We start from the raw sequence: 13224 nt of genomic DNA, 5'->3' as shown, positions 1-13224 counted from the left end.
TGACACTCCAATCAACTAAGCCACACTGGCCAGGGCTGACCTCTCCTTTGTAACAGAATATTAAAAAAGAAATATTTTCAACATCACTTCCCAGAGAGAGATCACACAGTTGGCTTCAAACTTATAGTCAAACAGAAAGAAAACACAGTTGTACAGTTGAGTTATTCACAGGGTTCAGAAGGTGAAAACTAACAAATTATTCAGCAAAAGCATAATTATTTTGGGTCTGGGGACCAGAAAGAAAATTTTCCCATGGGTCCTCAAAATGCAGTGCTGTAATGAACAGTGGCACACATCTTTACAATAACTCAGTTGTGAATTCATAAGCCACATGAGTTTAAGGATCTTTGTTTATTCATCTCTATTTCTAATGCCAATACAGTGCCTGACCAAAAGTAGATACTCGGTGGATACTGGAATGACTAGTAGGTGAATGGATTAATTTTACAATTTTAGTGTTATTGAAATTGTTGATAGAAATGGATGTCAGGTAATTCAGTGAAAGTAATTCCTCAGAGGCCTTTAGAGCAGCGGTCACCAACTGGTGTTCTGCGGACCACTGGTGGTCCGTGAGGTCCGAAAGGTTAGCGGCCGCTGCTTTAGAGGACCTGGGATTGGGTCCACAAAGTTAGATATTGGATCCTTGCTCAGTTCCCTCAGATATTTCCTTATATAGATACCTATTTTTTGTAGTCATTAATTATTAAGGATGATGAAATCAGTGAAGCTTGGCAGCATAGATTTTTTTTTAGGTTTCCAGAAAGAGAAGATGGTTAATAGCACTTGGTAGAGAAAACTCTGGTTTTGTTTGGTTACTGTTCTGCCACACTTTTTTAAAAAAAAAAATTTTTATTGATTTCAGAGAGAGAGAGAAAACCTCAATGATGAGAGAGAATCGTTGATCAGCTGCCTCTTGCACGTCCCACACTGGGGATCGAGCCCATAACCTGGGCATGTGCCCTGACTGGGAATTGAACCGTGACCTCCTGGTTCATAGGTCAACACTCAACCACTGAGCCATGCCCACCAGGCTGTTCTGACACACTTTAACCCTAAATTTAGTCATTTGCCCAAATACTCATTTGCCTTGCAGCTAAAATAAATTTCCTTGTTGCCTTGGTAATGAGTCTGATTCTTACGAACTTTTGGTGACTTCACTTCTAATGAGGAAGATGAATGTATGGCATTGTTAGCTTCAAATTGTTAGTAGTCTCACACTTTGTTTCAAGGACCAGGAGGAATGTTTCAATAAAACTAATATCTAATATTTATTGAGTTAACCTATATGTTAGTTCCTAGGTGCTGAGCACATTCACACATGTAACTTGTATTTGTGTCTTGAATTTCTCAGTCTTTTCCCTCAGCAAGTATTCTTTTCTGTATATTGCCTGAGGATTTTGCAAATATAAAAGGGAAACAAGGACAAAAGTGATTTTTGGAAAGTTGAAGATGTCTTCTGAAGGGTTCAGTTTGGAACTGTCTTATTTCATGATGGAAAATACCATGATAGTGATTCATGGGGATATTGGCTTTATTAAATATTAATCATGCTTTCTGTCCAGTTCTGCATATCCTATCTAATAAAAGAGTAATATGCAAATTGACCATCACTCCAACACAAGATGGCTACCCCATGTGGACACAAGATGGCCAGCAGGGGAGGGCAGTTGGGAGGGACCAGGTCTGCAAGGGAGGGCAGTTGTGGGCGATCAGGCCAGCAGGGGAGGGCAGTTGGGAGGGACCAGGCCTGCAAGGGAGGGCAGTTGGGGGCGACCAAGCTTTCAGGGGAGGGCAGTTAGGGATGAGCAGGCCTGCAGGGGAGGGCAGTTAGGGGCAAACAGGCTGGCAGGGGCTGGCAGGGGAGCAGTTAGGCATCAATCAGGCTGGCAGGGGAGTGGTTAGGGGGTGATCAGGCTGTCAGGCAGAAGCAGTTAAGGGCAATCAGGAAGGCAGGCAGGTGAACAGTTGGGAGCCAGCAGTCCTGGATTGTGAGAGGGATGTCTGACTGCCCGTTTAGGCCCAATCCCGTAGATTGGGCCTAAACGGGCAGTCGGACGGACATCCCTCGAGGGGTCCCAGATTGGAGAGGGTGCAGGCTGGGCTGAGGGACACACACCCCTGTGCACGAATTTCGTGCACTGGGCCTCTAGAGAGAGAGAGAGAGAGAGAGAGAGTGTGTGTGTGTGTGTGTGTGTGTGTGTGTGTGTGTGTGTACGCGTGTACGTGCTAGAGGCCCAGCGCCCGAAATCATGCACAGGTAGGGTCCCTAGGCCTAGCCTGTGATCAGAGCCATCTTCCGCCTGCTCGCCAGTCCCCAGTCCCGACCCGCCACTGCCCATCCCAGTTCCCCGTGGTTCCCCATTGGCCATGCAGCAATCAGAGCCTGTGGGCCAGTGGGAGGGACCAAGAGGTCTGCCTTCCGCCTGCTTGCCAGTCCCCAGTCCTGCCCCACCGCCACCCACCCCGGTTCCCTGTGGTTACCCGTTTGCCATGATCGGAGCCTGCAGGCCAGGGGGAGGGACCAAGAGGTTGGCCGTTTCCCCTACCCGCCAGTCCCCAGTCCTGCCCCGCCGCCACCCACCCCGGTTCCCTGTGGTTCCCCGTTCGCCATGATCGGAGCCTGCGGGCTGGGGGAGGGACTGAGAGATGGTCAATGCACCTCGTAACTACTGGTGGATCGGTCGTTCTGATCGCTATGCCGCTATGGTCACCGGCCTTTTATTGTACAGGGTGGGCTCTCCTTTTACACAATTCCCTTTTTCATTTTTATCAATGAGCTTTTAAAAAGAAAAGACAATTTTGGGGAAATAGGATTATTATGGCATCAGCCATTTGGCTTGCTATTTAAATCTGGAGTGACAGGATGGAGGAAATGAACTATATTGATCCATATATTGATCAATCTGAACATCCAATGCCTGTGTTTAGTTAGTGAGGTTTCTTTTCTGATTCTGGATGCAAATTGTATGTTTTTAGGAGTTTTCATTTAATAGGAAATAAGGGCATTTCAGATTCCAGCACTATTCTTCTGACACAGGAGCATGCATGGGAAGAATAAAGAGTTAGTGGTTGAGTGTTTGCAGGAGAGGGTTGGGGGTAGGGGGGTGAAGAACAGAAGGGTTTGTCAATGCATATGACACTGAGCTAGAGGAGTCAGTGCTGCCTGCAGATGCATAACCCCATTTGTGCACTTGAGCATGACCTGGGGGGCATTGGCCTGATGAATGCAGAGAGAGATGCATTTTGATCAAGGTAATTTCCCTCAGATGGGTCTCACCATCCCATGAATCAAAACCTGTCAGCAAGGAGCTAAAGATGGAGTGAAGTTTATTGTACGATTGTCTCCATGCGACACCGTCACGCTAGAAGGGTCAAGTGAGAGAGATCATTAGAACTGTGTTGATTTACTGGGCCTGTTGTGCACTTTCCCTGCAGGGCAAGAAGGAAAGAGGCTTTAGGAGGGGAGCTGAGGGCCTCTGGGTGGTGAGGAAAGAGCAGGCATGCACAAAATAAACCCTCTCTGCTTTCTGCGGGTGAGGGCTAGGCAGGCTGTTTGTAGGGAGTGGGAAGTGGAGGGAATCTGTATTGTTGTTTTTTTCACCTAGAGCCCCTGGTAGATTTAGAGCAGATGTTTTGCCTGGATCTCCAGGAAAAGCACCAAAGATGTGATTAAAAAACGGAGCTTGTGGAGAAATCTCTGATTCTATCCTCAGTGGCTAGAAAAGTATATCCTTCTCCCCTCCCCGCCCTGTTCTTTTACCTCCCTTGTTCTTGCCTCACCTTTGAGCTCAATAAGAAACAGGAAATTTAATTTAGAAGTCAAAATTCCCATTTCGGGATATAGCAAAATAGGGAACGAGAAGAAAGGTTGTCTCACACGTTCCACATGGACTTTGTGATGAGATTTATGAAGGGAGTGGTCCTAGGGTTTGTGCTGAGAGAATGGCTGGGCTTCAAGAGTGGCATCTCCCTCTCTGTAATTTGATCTTGCTCAAGTACCACTAGCATTGAATTGAATGGGAATAAGTGCATAGTGTGGTAAGTTTACCAAGATATGGTCTAGTCCTGCCTCTCTTCAGGAAGAAGATGTAATGTTCCTTTTATTTTCTGCTTGGCCTGGAGACTTAGTGAAATGGAGATTTAAAAATTTTTTTTTAACCCTTTGCACTCTCTTGCTTTTTTCTCGATTCCTTTATTCTAATGCTAACCGTGTCGAGTCACACTCGACATCCGAGTGCAAAAGGTTAATATATTTTCATTGACTTCAGAGAGGAAGGGTGAAGGAGAGAGAGACAGAAACATAAATGATGAGAGAGAATCATTGATTGGCTGCCTCCTGCACACCCCCGACTGGGGCTCTAGCCCGCCACCTGGGCATGTGCCCTGACTGGGAATCGAACCATGACCAACTGGTTCATAGGTTGGCACTCAACCACTGAGCCACACCGGCTGGGCTAGAGTCTCTCATTTTGAAATTTCCATTTATATCCCTTACTCACTTTTTAAAATATTTTTTTAAATTGATTTTAGAGAGGAAGGGAAAGGGAAAAAGAAACAATGGATCTGTTGCCTCTTGCACACACCTTACTGGGGATCGAGCCCACAACCCAGGCATGTGCCCTGACCCGGAATTGAACACTTGGTGCACAGGACAATGCTCAACCAGCTGAGCCATACCAGTTATTCAGTTTTATTTTAGTGATGGTAGGCAAAACTTAAGTAAGGAAAAATGTAGAGAGGCCTATGTTCATAATTCTTTAATTATAGTTCAACAGATGAAATAGCCAGTTAGCCAGAATTAGAAACAAATTTGATTGAGATTACTAATATAAGATTAATATATCTTTAATATAAGATTACTAACTGGAGCCCTGGTTGGTGTGGCTGAGTTGGTTGAAGTGTTGTCCCATACACTGAAGGGTCATGGGTTCTATTCCTGGTCAGGGCACATACCCAGGTTGTGGGTTTGATCCCCAGTCGATCCCTCAGTCAGGGCGTGTATGGGAGGCACTGATCAGATCGATGTTTCTACCTCCCCCTCTTCCTCTCTCTTTCAAATCAATTTTTTTAAAAAGGTTAGTAACTGGAGTCCATTCCTTAGATCCCCTGTTAGTTATAAAGTTGAGGCATTTGGTATGGTAAACGGGAATAGGATCCTAGCATTGACCAAAGTTATTTGAGTAATATGGAAGTCATTAAAGTAGTTTACAACTTTGCTAAGGGTCCTTATCTTTATCCTTTGGGAATTATGCACTTCTTCCATTGTTGTTTTTTTCCACCTGTTCACATAAAGATTTTTATTTGCTTCTATTATCCCAAAGAAATGCTTATATCAGATACCTGAGGATATACTAAAGGTGGGTTCTTGAGTAAAAATGTTCTGGGTTTCATTCCTGGCTCTGCCATTTACTATGTAAAACTATTTGTGAGACTTTGGGCAAGTTACTTAATCTCTCTAAGCCGCAGTTTTCTTTTTTAAAATATATTTTATTGATTTTTTACAGAGAGGAAGGGAGAGGGATAGAGAGTTAGAAACATCGATGAGAGAGAAACATCAATCAGCTCCCTCCTGCACACCCCCTACTGGGAATGTGCCCGCAACCAAGGTACATGCCCTTGACCAGAATCGAACCTGGGACCCTTCAGACCGCAGGCCGACGCTCTATCCACTGAGCTAAACCGGTTAGGGCTAAGCCTGTTTTCTTATCTATAAAACGAATTTAGTCAAAGCACATGCTATATATGTCGTAGTACCTACTATTTTTAAAATTGCTATAGAAAGAGAATATAGTCACTCAAATCTTAGTGACTATATTATTATTTTAATTTATGATTATTAAAGTTAAGGACAAGGTACTTATTTTACTATTTTGTTGTTGTTAATCCTCCCGAGTATATTTTTTTCATTGATTTTTAGAGAGAGTGGAAGGGAAGTAGGGAGAGGAGAGAGGGAGAGAGAGCGAAAACTCGAAGAGAGAGACAACAAATCAATTGGTTACCTCCTGCACGAACCCCAACTGGGGCCAGGGATCAAACCTGCAACCGAGGTACTTGCATGGGTCAGCGCTCTAACCACTGATCCATATCAACCAGGGCAAGACAAGATACTTCTTTTTTTCTTGAAATTTGACTCAGTCTTTTTTTTTTTCTTTAAGGCATATGCTGGGCATCTGTGTTGTTGTTGTTGTTGTTTTATTGACTAGAGGCCCGGTGCATGAAATTGGTGCACTGGGGGGTGGGGGTCCCTCAGCCCAGCCTCTGCGGGAGGCAGCCGGGCTGATCAGGGGAAGGTGCCACCCCATCACCCTGCTGCAGCCGCCAAGGTGTTTTCATCAACATGGACTCCAGTCTCTTCACCATGAAAAAATGACAACTTTCTTTAGGCATTTTCAAGATGTCTCTTTGATAGGATATGACATTTCTTTCTTTCTTTTTTTTTTTTTTTTTATCCTCACATGAGGATATTTTCCCATTGATTTTTAGAGAGTGTGAAGAGAGAGGCAAAGACAGAAACATCAGTATGAGAGGCACACTTCAATTGGTTGCCTCCTGCGTGAGCCCTGACTTGGGCGCCGGCCAGGGAGGAGCCTGCAACCTAGGTACATGCCCTTGATCAGAATCAAACCCGGTTCCCAGCTGCGGGGCTGGGGCTGGGGCTGGGCCTGGAGGCCGGCCCCCCAGCACGTTTGTGTCTCTGCTGCTCCAGCCCCAGCAGCCCAGCGCCGCGGCCGCAGGGCTGGGTCCAGTCCCCCTGCGTGTTGTTCTCTCCGGCTCCAGGGCCCGGTGCGGGCCGCCCTGTCTGTTGTTCTCTCAGGCTCTGTGCCTGCGCCAGGCCCCTCCTCCTCAGCTGGTCGTGACTGTTACAGCGTCCTGGCCTAATTTGCATATTACCTCTTTTTATATAGAGAGAGAGATTTCAGAGAGGAAGAGAGAGGGAACAAGAGATAGAAGCATCAGTGATCATAGAGAATCATTGATCTGCTGCCTCCTGGACGTCCTCTACTGGGGACTGAGCCTGCAAACCGGTTATGTACCTGACTGGGAATCTAACCATGATCTCTGGTTCACCAGCCTGACCTGGCTCAGTCTTTTATAATAGCTTAGATTATAAAAGTTATGCACACACTATGGATTTTGCTGGTGGTTATAATGAAAAAGGCAGAAAAACTATGTGCAAGCCGTAGCCAGTTGCTCGGTGGTTAGAGCCTCGGCCTGAGGAATAAAGGATCATGGGTCCGATTCCATTCAAGGGCACAAACCTCAGTTGCAAGCTCAATCCATGGGAGGCAATCAATCGATGTGTCTCTCTTACATCGATGTTTCTCTCTCTCTGTCTCTCCCCCCTCTCTTCCATTCTCTCTCAAAAAAATCAATGAGGAAAAAAACGGTGAAGGATTAACAACAACAAAACACTATGTAGGCAATATTCTGTTCTAGCCCTGACCGGGTAGGTCAGCTGATTAGAGCATTGTCCTGATACTCTAAGGTTGTGGGTTCAATCACCGGTCAGGCAGGGCACATATAATAATCAACCAATGATAACTCATATGTTGGATTTTTCAATCCTTCATAGCCACCAACCTTTTTCTTAGCTTCTTTTTACTCACCAGAAAGCAGGTGCAGCAAAAAGGAGAAAATGAACATGTTTCTCAAGCTGAAAGAGCTCTGAATAGTTTGAAAGGATTTTGAAGTAAGGTGAGTCAAGGAACCAGTCATCTCTCTAAGAGAGAGGGATGCTCTGGACATTTTCCAAGCATCCAAGAGACTGATGATGCCTGCCCTGTAACTAGAGAGAATGTTTCAGCTTAGTAAATTAGAATTGGAGCTGGCCATTCTCCTAGAATGTTTAAAGACTGAGCTGCTGTTAACATCCAGTACTGTTCAGTGTAAGAGTCTCATACATATTCCCATCAGGACCCAGACCTGCCACTTTATTTATCCCATTTTAACAGGTATTTTCTCATTTTCCACCTTCTCTGCGAACCCAAGTCACCAGTATTTTAAAGCTCAGCCTTAGGATTACTGAACATCTAAACTCAGGTGTGCTCTCTGGATGTCTCGTTCCCCTCCCCCCAAACTTGGCACATCTGGACATAGAATTCATCCTCTTATACACCTCAAGAGACCCTCACATACCCACCCTCACCGTGGGCCAGGATAGTTTCTTTGGTAACCAACATAAGGTCAAGTTAAAAAAGTTCAAACAAACTTTTGAACAAAGCTTCTGTGTGGTGCTCCTGAGATGGATTTTTTAAAACCCCAAGGATTCATATTCCTGCTTTCTATAGGCACTGTGTCTCTGGGTGTCTCAAAACCCACAGAGTCAAAAGGAAAGGCAATCCAGAGACCTATAGAAACATAGGAATTTTTTAATACCTCTACTGTCCACCCCAGCCAAGGAGTTGACTTTGTTCCTATGATCACAGGAGCCATCTCTTCAGTCAAAAGCAGGGCAGCTATCCAGCTTTGCTTGTTCAATTTTTTAACCCTAGCTCTGTAAACGACAAATATTTTTCCAGCAGAAATTTACTAGTTTGTTTTTACTTGTCTTATGCATATTGAAGCCCTACTTATTTTATTTTTTAACAATCTCATTTCTGTTAACTTTTGAAGGTTTACAATACTTTTGTTTCTATGTATGAATGTTTAAAAAATAATTTATTCTTCTTTATAAATTACAAGAACAACAAATTTCACCATTGAGTAAAAGTAAAAACTGGGGCCCTAACCGGTTTGGTTCAGTGGACAGAGCATCGGCCTGGGGACTGAAAGGTCCCAGGTTCAATTCCGGTCAAGGGCATGTACCTTGGTTGTGGGCACATACCTAGTGGAAGGTGTGCAGGAGGCAGCTGATCGATGTTTCTCTCTCATTGATGTTTCTAACTCTCTATCCCTCTCCCTTCCTCTCTGTAAAAAATGAATAAAATATATATTTTTTAAAAAAGTAAAAACTGGGATTCTGGTTGTTATTTTTTTTTTCACCTAATCACATAAAGATTTTTATTTGCTCATCATAAAATCTAGTTGAGTAATTAGGATTTTTGTTTAAATTAGCCCAAAGTGGCGTCTACGAACCTAGTTGTAGGCTACTGCGCTGATAAACCAAAGTGTAGGGTTGGGCCTGGTTTTATTTAATTTTTTTTCTAATATCTAATGCTCAGGGATTAAGTTCTGGAAATGTTCCAACTATAAGGAAGGAATCTGTTGTATTCCACTACATGTATGCTCCTTGGGTTGGATGGGGTGAAACACATTTTGCCGGACCCATGTTGACAGGCACCACAAGATACCTCCAATTCCACCAGAACCTTTCACAAGTTGGGATCCTTCTTGTGACTTACCTATAACACTTTTATTTTATTATATATGTATTGATTTCAGAGAGGAAGGGAGAGGGAGAGATAGAAACATCAACGATGAGAGACGATGAGAGAGAATCATTGATTGGCTGCCTCTTGCACGCCCCCCACTGGGGATCGAGCCTGCAACCTGGGCATATGCCCTGACCGGGAATCGAACCCGTGGCCTCTTGGTTCCTGGGTCGACGCTCAACCACTGAGCTACACCCGGCTGGGCCTGTAACACTTTTCAGTGTAACTCTAAATTTTTTTTGTTATCCTCACCCGAGGATATGTGTGTTTTTTTAGAGACAGGGAAAGAGAGAGAAACATCAATGTGAGAGAGAAACATTGATTGGCTGTCTCCTGCATTCACCCTAACCAGAGATTGAAACCACAACCTGGATATGTGCCCTGACTAGGAATTGAACCCATGACCCTTCGGTGCACAGGACAGTGCTCAACCAACTGAGCCACACCAGCCAGGCTCCAAATTTTGTAGTTGTTAGCAAACCATTCCAGCAAGGGCATACTCTAAATTAGTTCATGTTTTTATCCTGTCTCTTTGTGAAATGAGATTTATCCTTCTCTAGTTCTCATTTGAGGATTTAAAAAAAAAATTATAAAGTCAGCTGAATCAGCTAAAATGAGACCAGCTACATTCACTTTGTCCCCAGAAATAAACAGCTGCACAGCTGTCTTAGCTAGTTTCCGAACACAATTATGTCTAACTGACCTCCTCTACCATGTTTCTTAGGGAGATCCACAGTGAATATGTGCAGGACTTCTCTTGTGTTTCCTTGCAGTGTGCCAAAAAGTACACCACTATAATCTATTACAATGAAGCCATACTTGCTATCATCTGAAAGTAGTGCTGTAAGAGCCTCTGTATAGAATTTGTCATACAAATACAATAATATATTAATTGGTTTGAAAGGTTCATAGTCAGTGTTGACTTTCTTTTCCTTTACTTCTGTTATAATTGTACCACAGTAAACCACTAGGCCATTTGGAGGTACTTTGTTTTAAAGTTTGAATCTTTGTTATACAGATGTAAGGCTCCCAGGACTGAAAGATGGTTTTTCAATTGAGGGAGGGAGGGGGGAGGAGTGGGGAGAGAAAGAGAGAGACACAGACATCAATTACCTCCCATATACACCAAGACTAAGGATCCAACCCAAAATTTGGGTAAGTGCTCTGACCTAGAATCAAAATCCCCTACCTCTTGGTGCACAGGGTCGCTCTACCCAACTGAGCCACACTGGCCAGAACCAACAGACTGCTAACATTTTTGCCATCTTTGAAATCTAGTCTTTAGTAGTCAGGATCAATGATACCATGCTTGTGCCATTGCCATGAGCAGCCCCCAAGTTGTTTTGTTTTTTATTTTATTTTTTTTTAGTGAGTTTTATTGATTTTTAGAGAGAGGAAAGGAGCGGGGGTGGGGAGAGAGAGAGAAACATCAGTGTGAGAGAAAAACATCAATCGGTTGCTTCCCTCATGCATCCTGACTGGGGATCATACCCACAACCTGGGTATATGTGCTGACCAGGAAGGAACTGGACCCTTACCCAACTGAGCCACACTGGCCAGGGCTGCCTTGAAGTTCACAGTTTGTTTTGTGATCTTCCAATCACCCTGTTTCTGTTAGCTGGGGTCATCCACCATCTTTGAGGCCTTAAATTTTTAGTCATTTTAGAGACAAAATGCTGTATACTAGCTTATTCATTTTCTGATCTATTTTTTTCTGTTTGTGTGATCCTTCCAAACCAGTCAGGGCGATCCTTAGTTCTTATAAGGTTGGCTGGCATGTTGTGATCCACAAGTTACAGTTTTATTCCCATTTACCTTGTGAATGGAGGCTAGCTTGTTTCAACCCTTTTCTTTGTCCCTGAACAGTCTGAAGATGACGAGAAGCTGAAAAAGAGGAAGGAGCGATTTGGAATTGTCACAAGTTCAGCTGGAACAGGAACCACAGAGGATACAGAGGTAAAATATACATAAATGCTTCGTAGAGCCCTTGAAGGGAAATGAGGATGAACAAACTGAGTGTTGAAACACTATTATTTCCCTGGCCTACTTCTTAAGTGCTCAGATGAGAATATCTTTTGTCCTTTGCTTGATAGCTGTTACAAAATATGGTACTTTTCTCCCTGGCACCCCGTCAGCTTATTTTACTCATTAGATTCTACATATAAAGTGAGATCATGTGATATTGTCTTTCTCTGTTTTATTTTACTTACCATAATAATCTCCAGGTTATGGTACCTTTTTTAACGTCCGTTTCATCATCTGGGATGTAGAGAGAGTAATACCTACCTTGAAGTGGTATTTTAAGCATGAAATGTTTCTATGTAAAAATAGATGATTCTATGTAGAATGCTTGACATAACACCTGTCATTTTGAGAGTATTCAGTAAGCAATGTCTCTGATAATCAGCCAAGCATATTTCTTTGATCATTTAATGACGCCCATATCCAACCCAGACACAAGTATAGTTGTGCCTAACTCCCGTCTGGAATAGGACAATAGATTCAAATGAGATTTATTTTTCTTATCATTTTGTTTACAAATAGTTTCTCAAAATGAGATAGTGGCTTTTTTATTTAAGACTTATGTTCAAGCCCTAACTGGTTTGGCTCAGTGGATAGAGCGTAGGCCTGTGGACTCAAGGGTCCCAGGTTCGATTCCGATCAAGGGCATGCACCTTGGTTGCGGGCACATCCCCAGTAGGGGGTGTGCAAGAGGCAGCTGATTGATGTTTCTCTCTCATCGATGTTTCTAACTCTCTATCCCTCTCCCTTCCTCTCTATAAAAAAATCAATAAAATACATTTTTAAAAAAAATACGTTCAAAAAAAAAAAAGACAAGTTCATCCACATTCCAGCTTCCCCTAGAATAACAACTCCCATTCACTGACCCTTAAGCTTTGGAAGACTGCTCAGAACATGGACAGACAATACTGATTTGCTGATTGAAAGGTTCATAGTCAATTTTCTTAATAATATTTTAATTATTATTTTGCTTGTTACAGATACATGAGAATATCTGTAATGGAGACCAAGTATCACCTGAGGTGTACATAAGGAACAGCTGAAATAATAAATATGTTTTGAACTATAGAAATTATTTGGGTGGAAAGGAGTTTAGAAGATTCTTTCTCCCATTTAATCCAAATTTACTTCTTTCTTTCCATCTACCTCTGGAGATATCCTCTGAATATTTATTAACTTATACACTTAAAATATTAATGAAGTTTTTTTGTGTGTTTTTTTTTTATGAATAATAAAAATAAACTGCCTAGCTGCTGTGCTCAGTAGTTGAGCATGAACCAAGAAGTCACAGTTCAATTCTTGGTCGGGAACATGCCCAGGTTGCCAGCTCAATCCAGTAGGGGATGTGCAGGAGGCAGCCAATCAATGATTCTCTCTCATCCATATTTCTCTCTCTCTCTCTCTCTCTCTCTCTCTCTCTCTCTCTCTCTCTCTCTCTCTCTCTCCTGAAAATTTTGGAATCTGATCAGTTTACATCTTCACTAGGAAAAAATTAGAGGGATTTGTGTTTTTTATGCTAATTCAGAATAAATCATTACCTATTGTAAGTATCTGCTTACTTATTGATTTGCCAGGATGAACTAGAAATAAACCATAAACTTAGGCTTGTTTTAAATCTACTCCCTTGTTTTAATACTCCCTTTTTCCCAAGGAAACTGTGTTAGGCTCACTATGCTGGTACATTTGGCCTCTCCAAGATAAGGCGGATGAGGATTTTGTTGGGTGGCAAGGAATATTGGCGTTTATTGGAAGAATCAGTGTATGTAAGGAAGAAGTAACTTCTGAGGCTCATGGAGTTTACATGAACCAGATGGCTTTTTTTTTTTTTTAT

General features: G+C 42.9%; 1 protein-coding gene across 2 annotated transcripts in view; it reads left to right on the top strand.

Annotated features, from left to right (window-relative positions):
• Positions 1–13224, top strand: part of SARNP (SAP domain containing ribonucleoprotein) — a 60450-nt gene that overhangs the window by 42561 nt on the left and 4665 nt on the right. For both annotated transcript variants that reach the window (XM_079774358.1, XM_079774357.1), the window contains one exon: positions 11238–11327. In XM_079774358.1, the coding sequence (XP_079630484.1) occupies positions 11238–11327 (90 nt within the window). The remainder of the gene's footprint in view (positions 1–11237; positions 11328–13224) is intronic.

Source organism: Cnephaeus nilssonii (genome assembly GCF_951640355.1).
Source record: "Cnephaeus nilssonii genome assembly, chromosome: 6".
Taxonomy (NCBI): domain Eukaryota; kingdom Metazoa; phylum Chordata; class Mammalia; order Chiroptera; family Vespertilionidae; genus Cnephaeus; species Cnephaeus nilssonii.
Note: the sequence above shows the minus strand (reverse complement) of the source record. Positions and strands in the feature narration are given on the sequence as shown.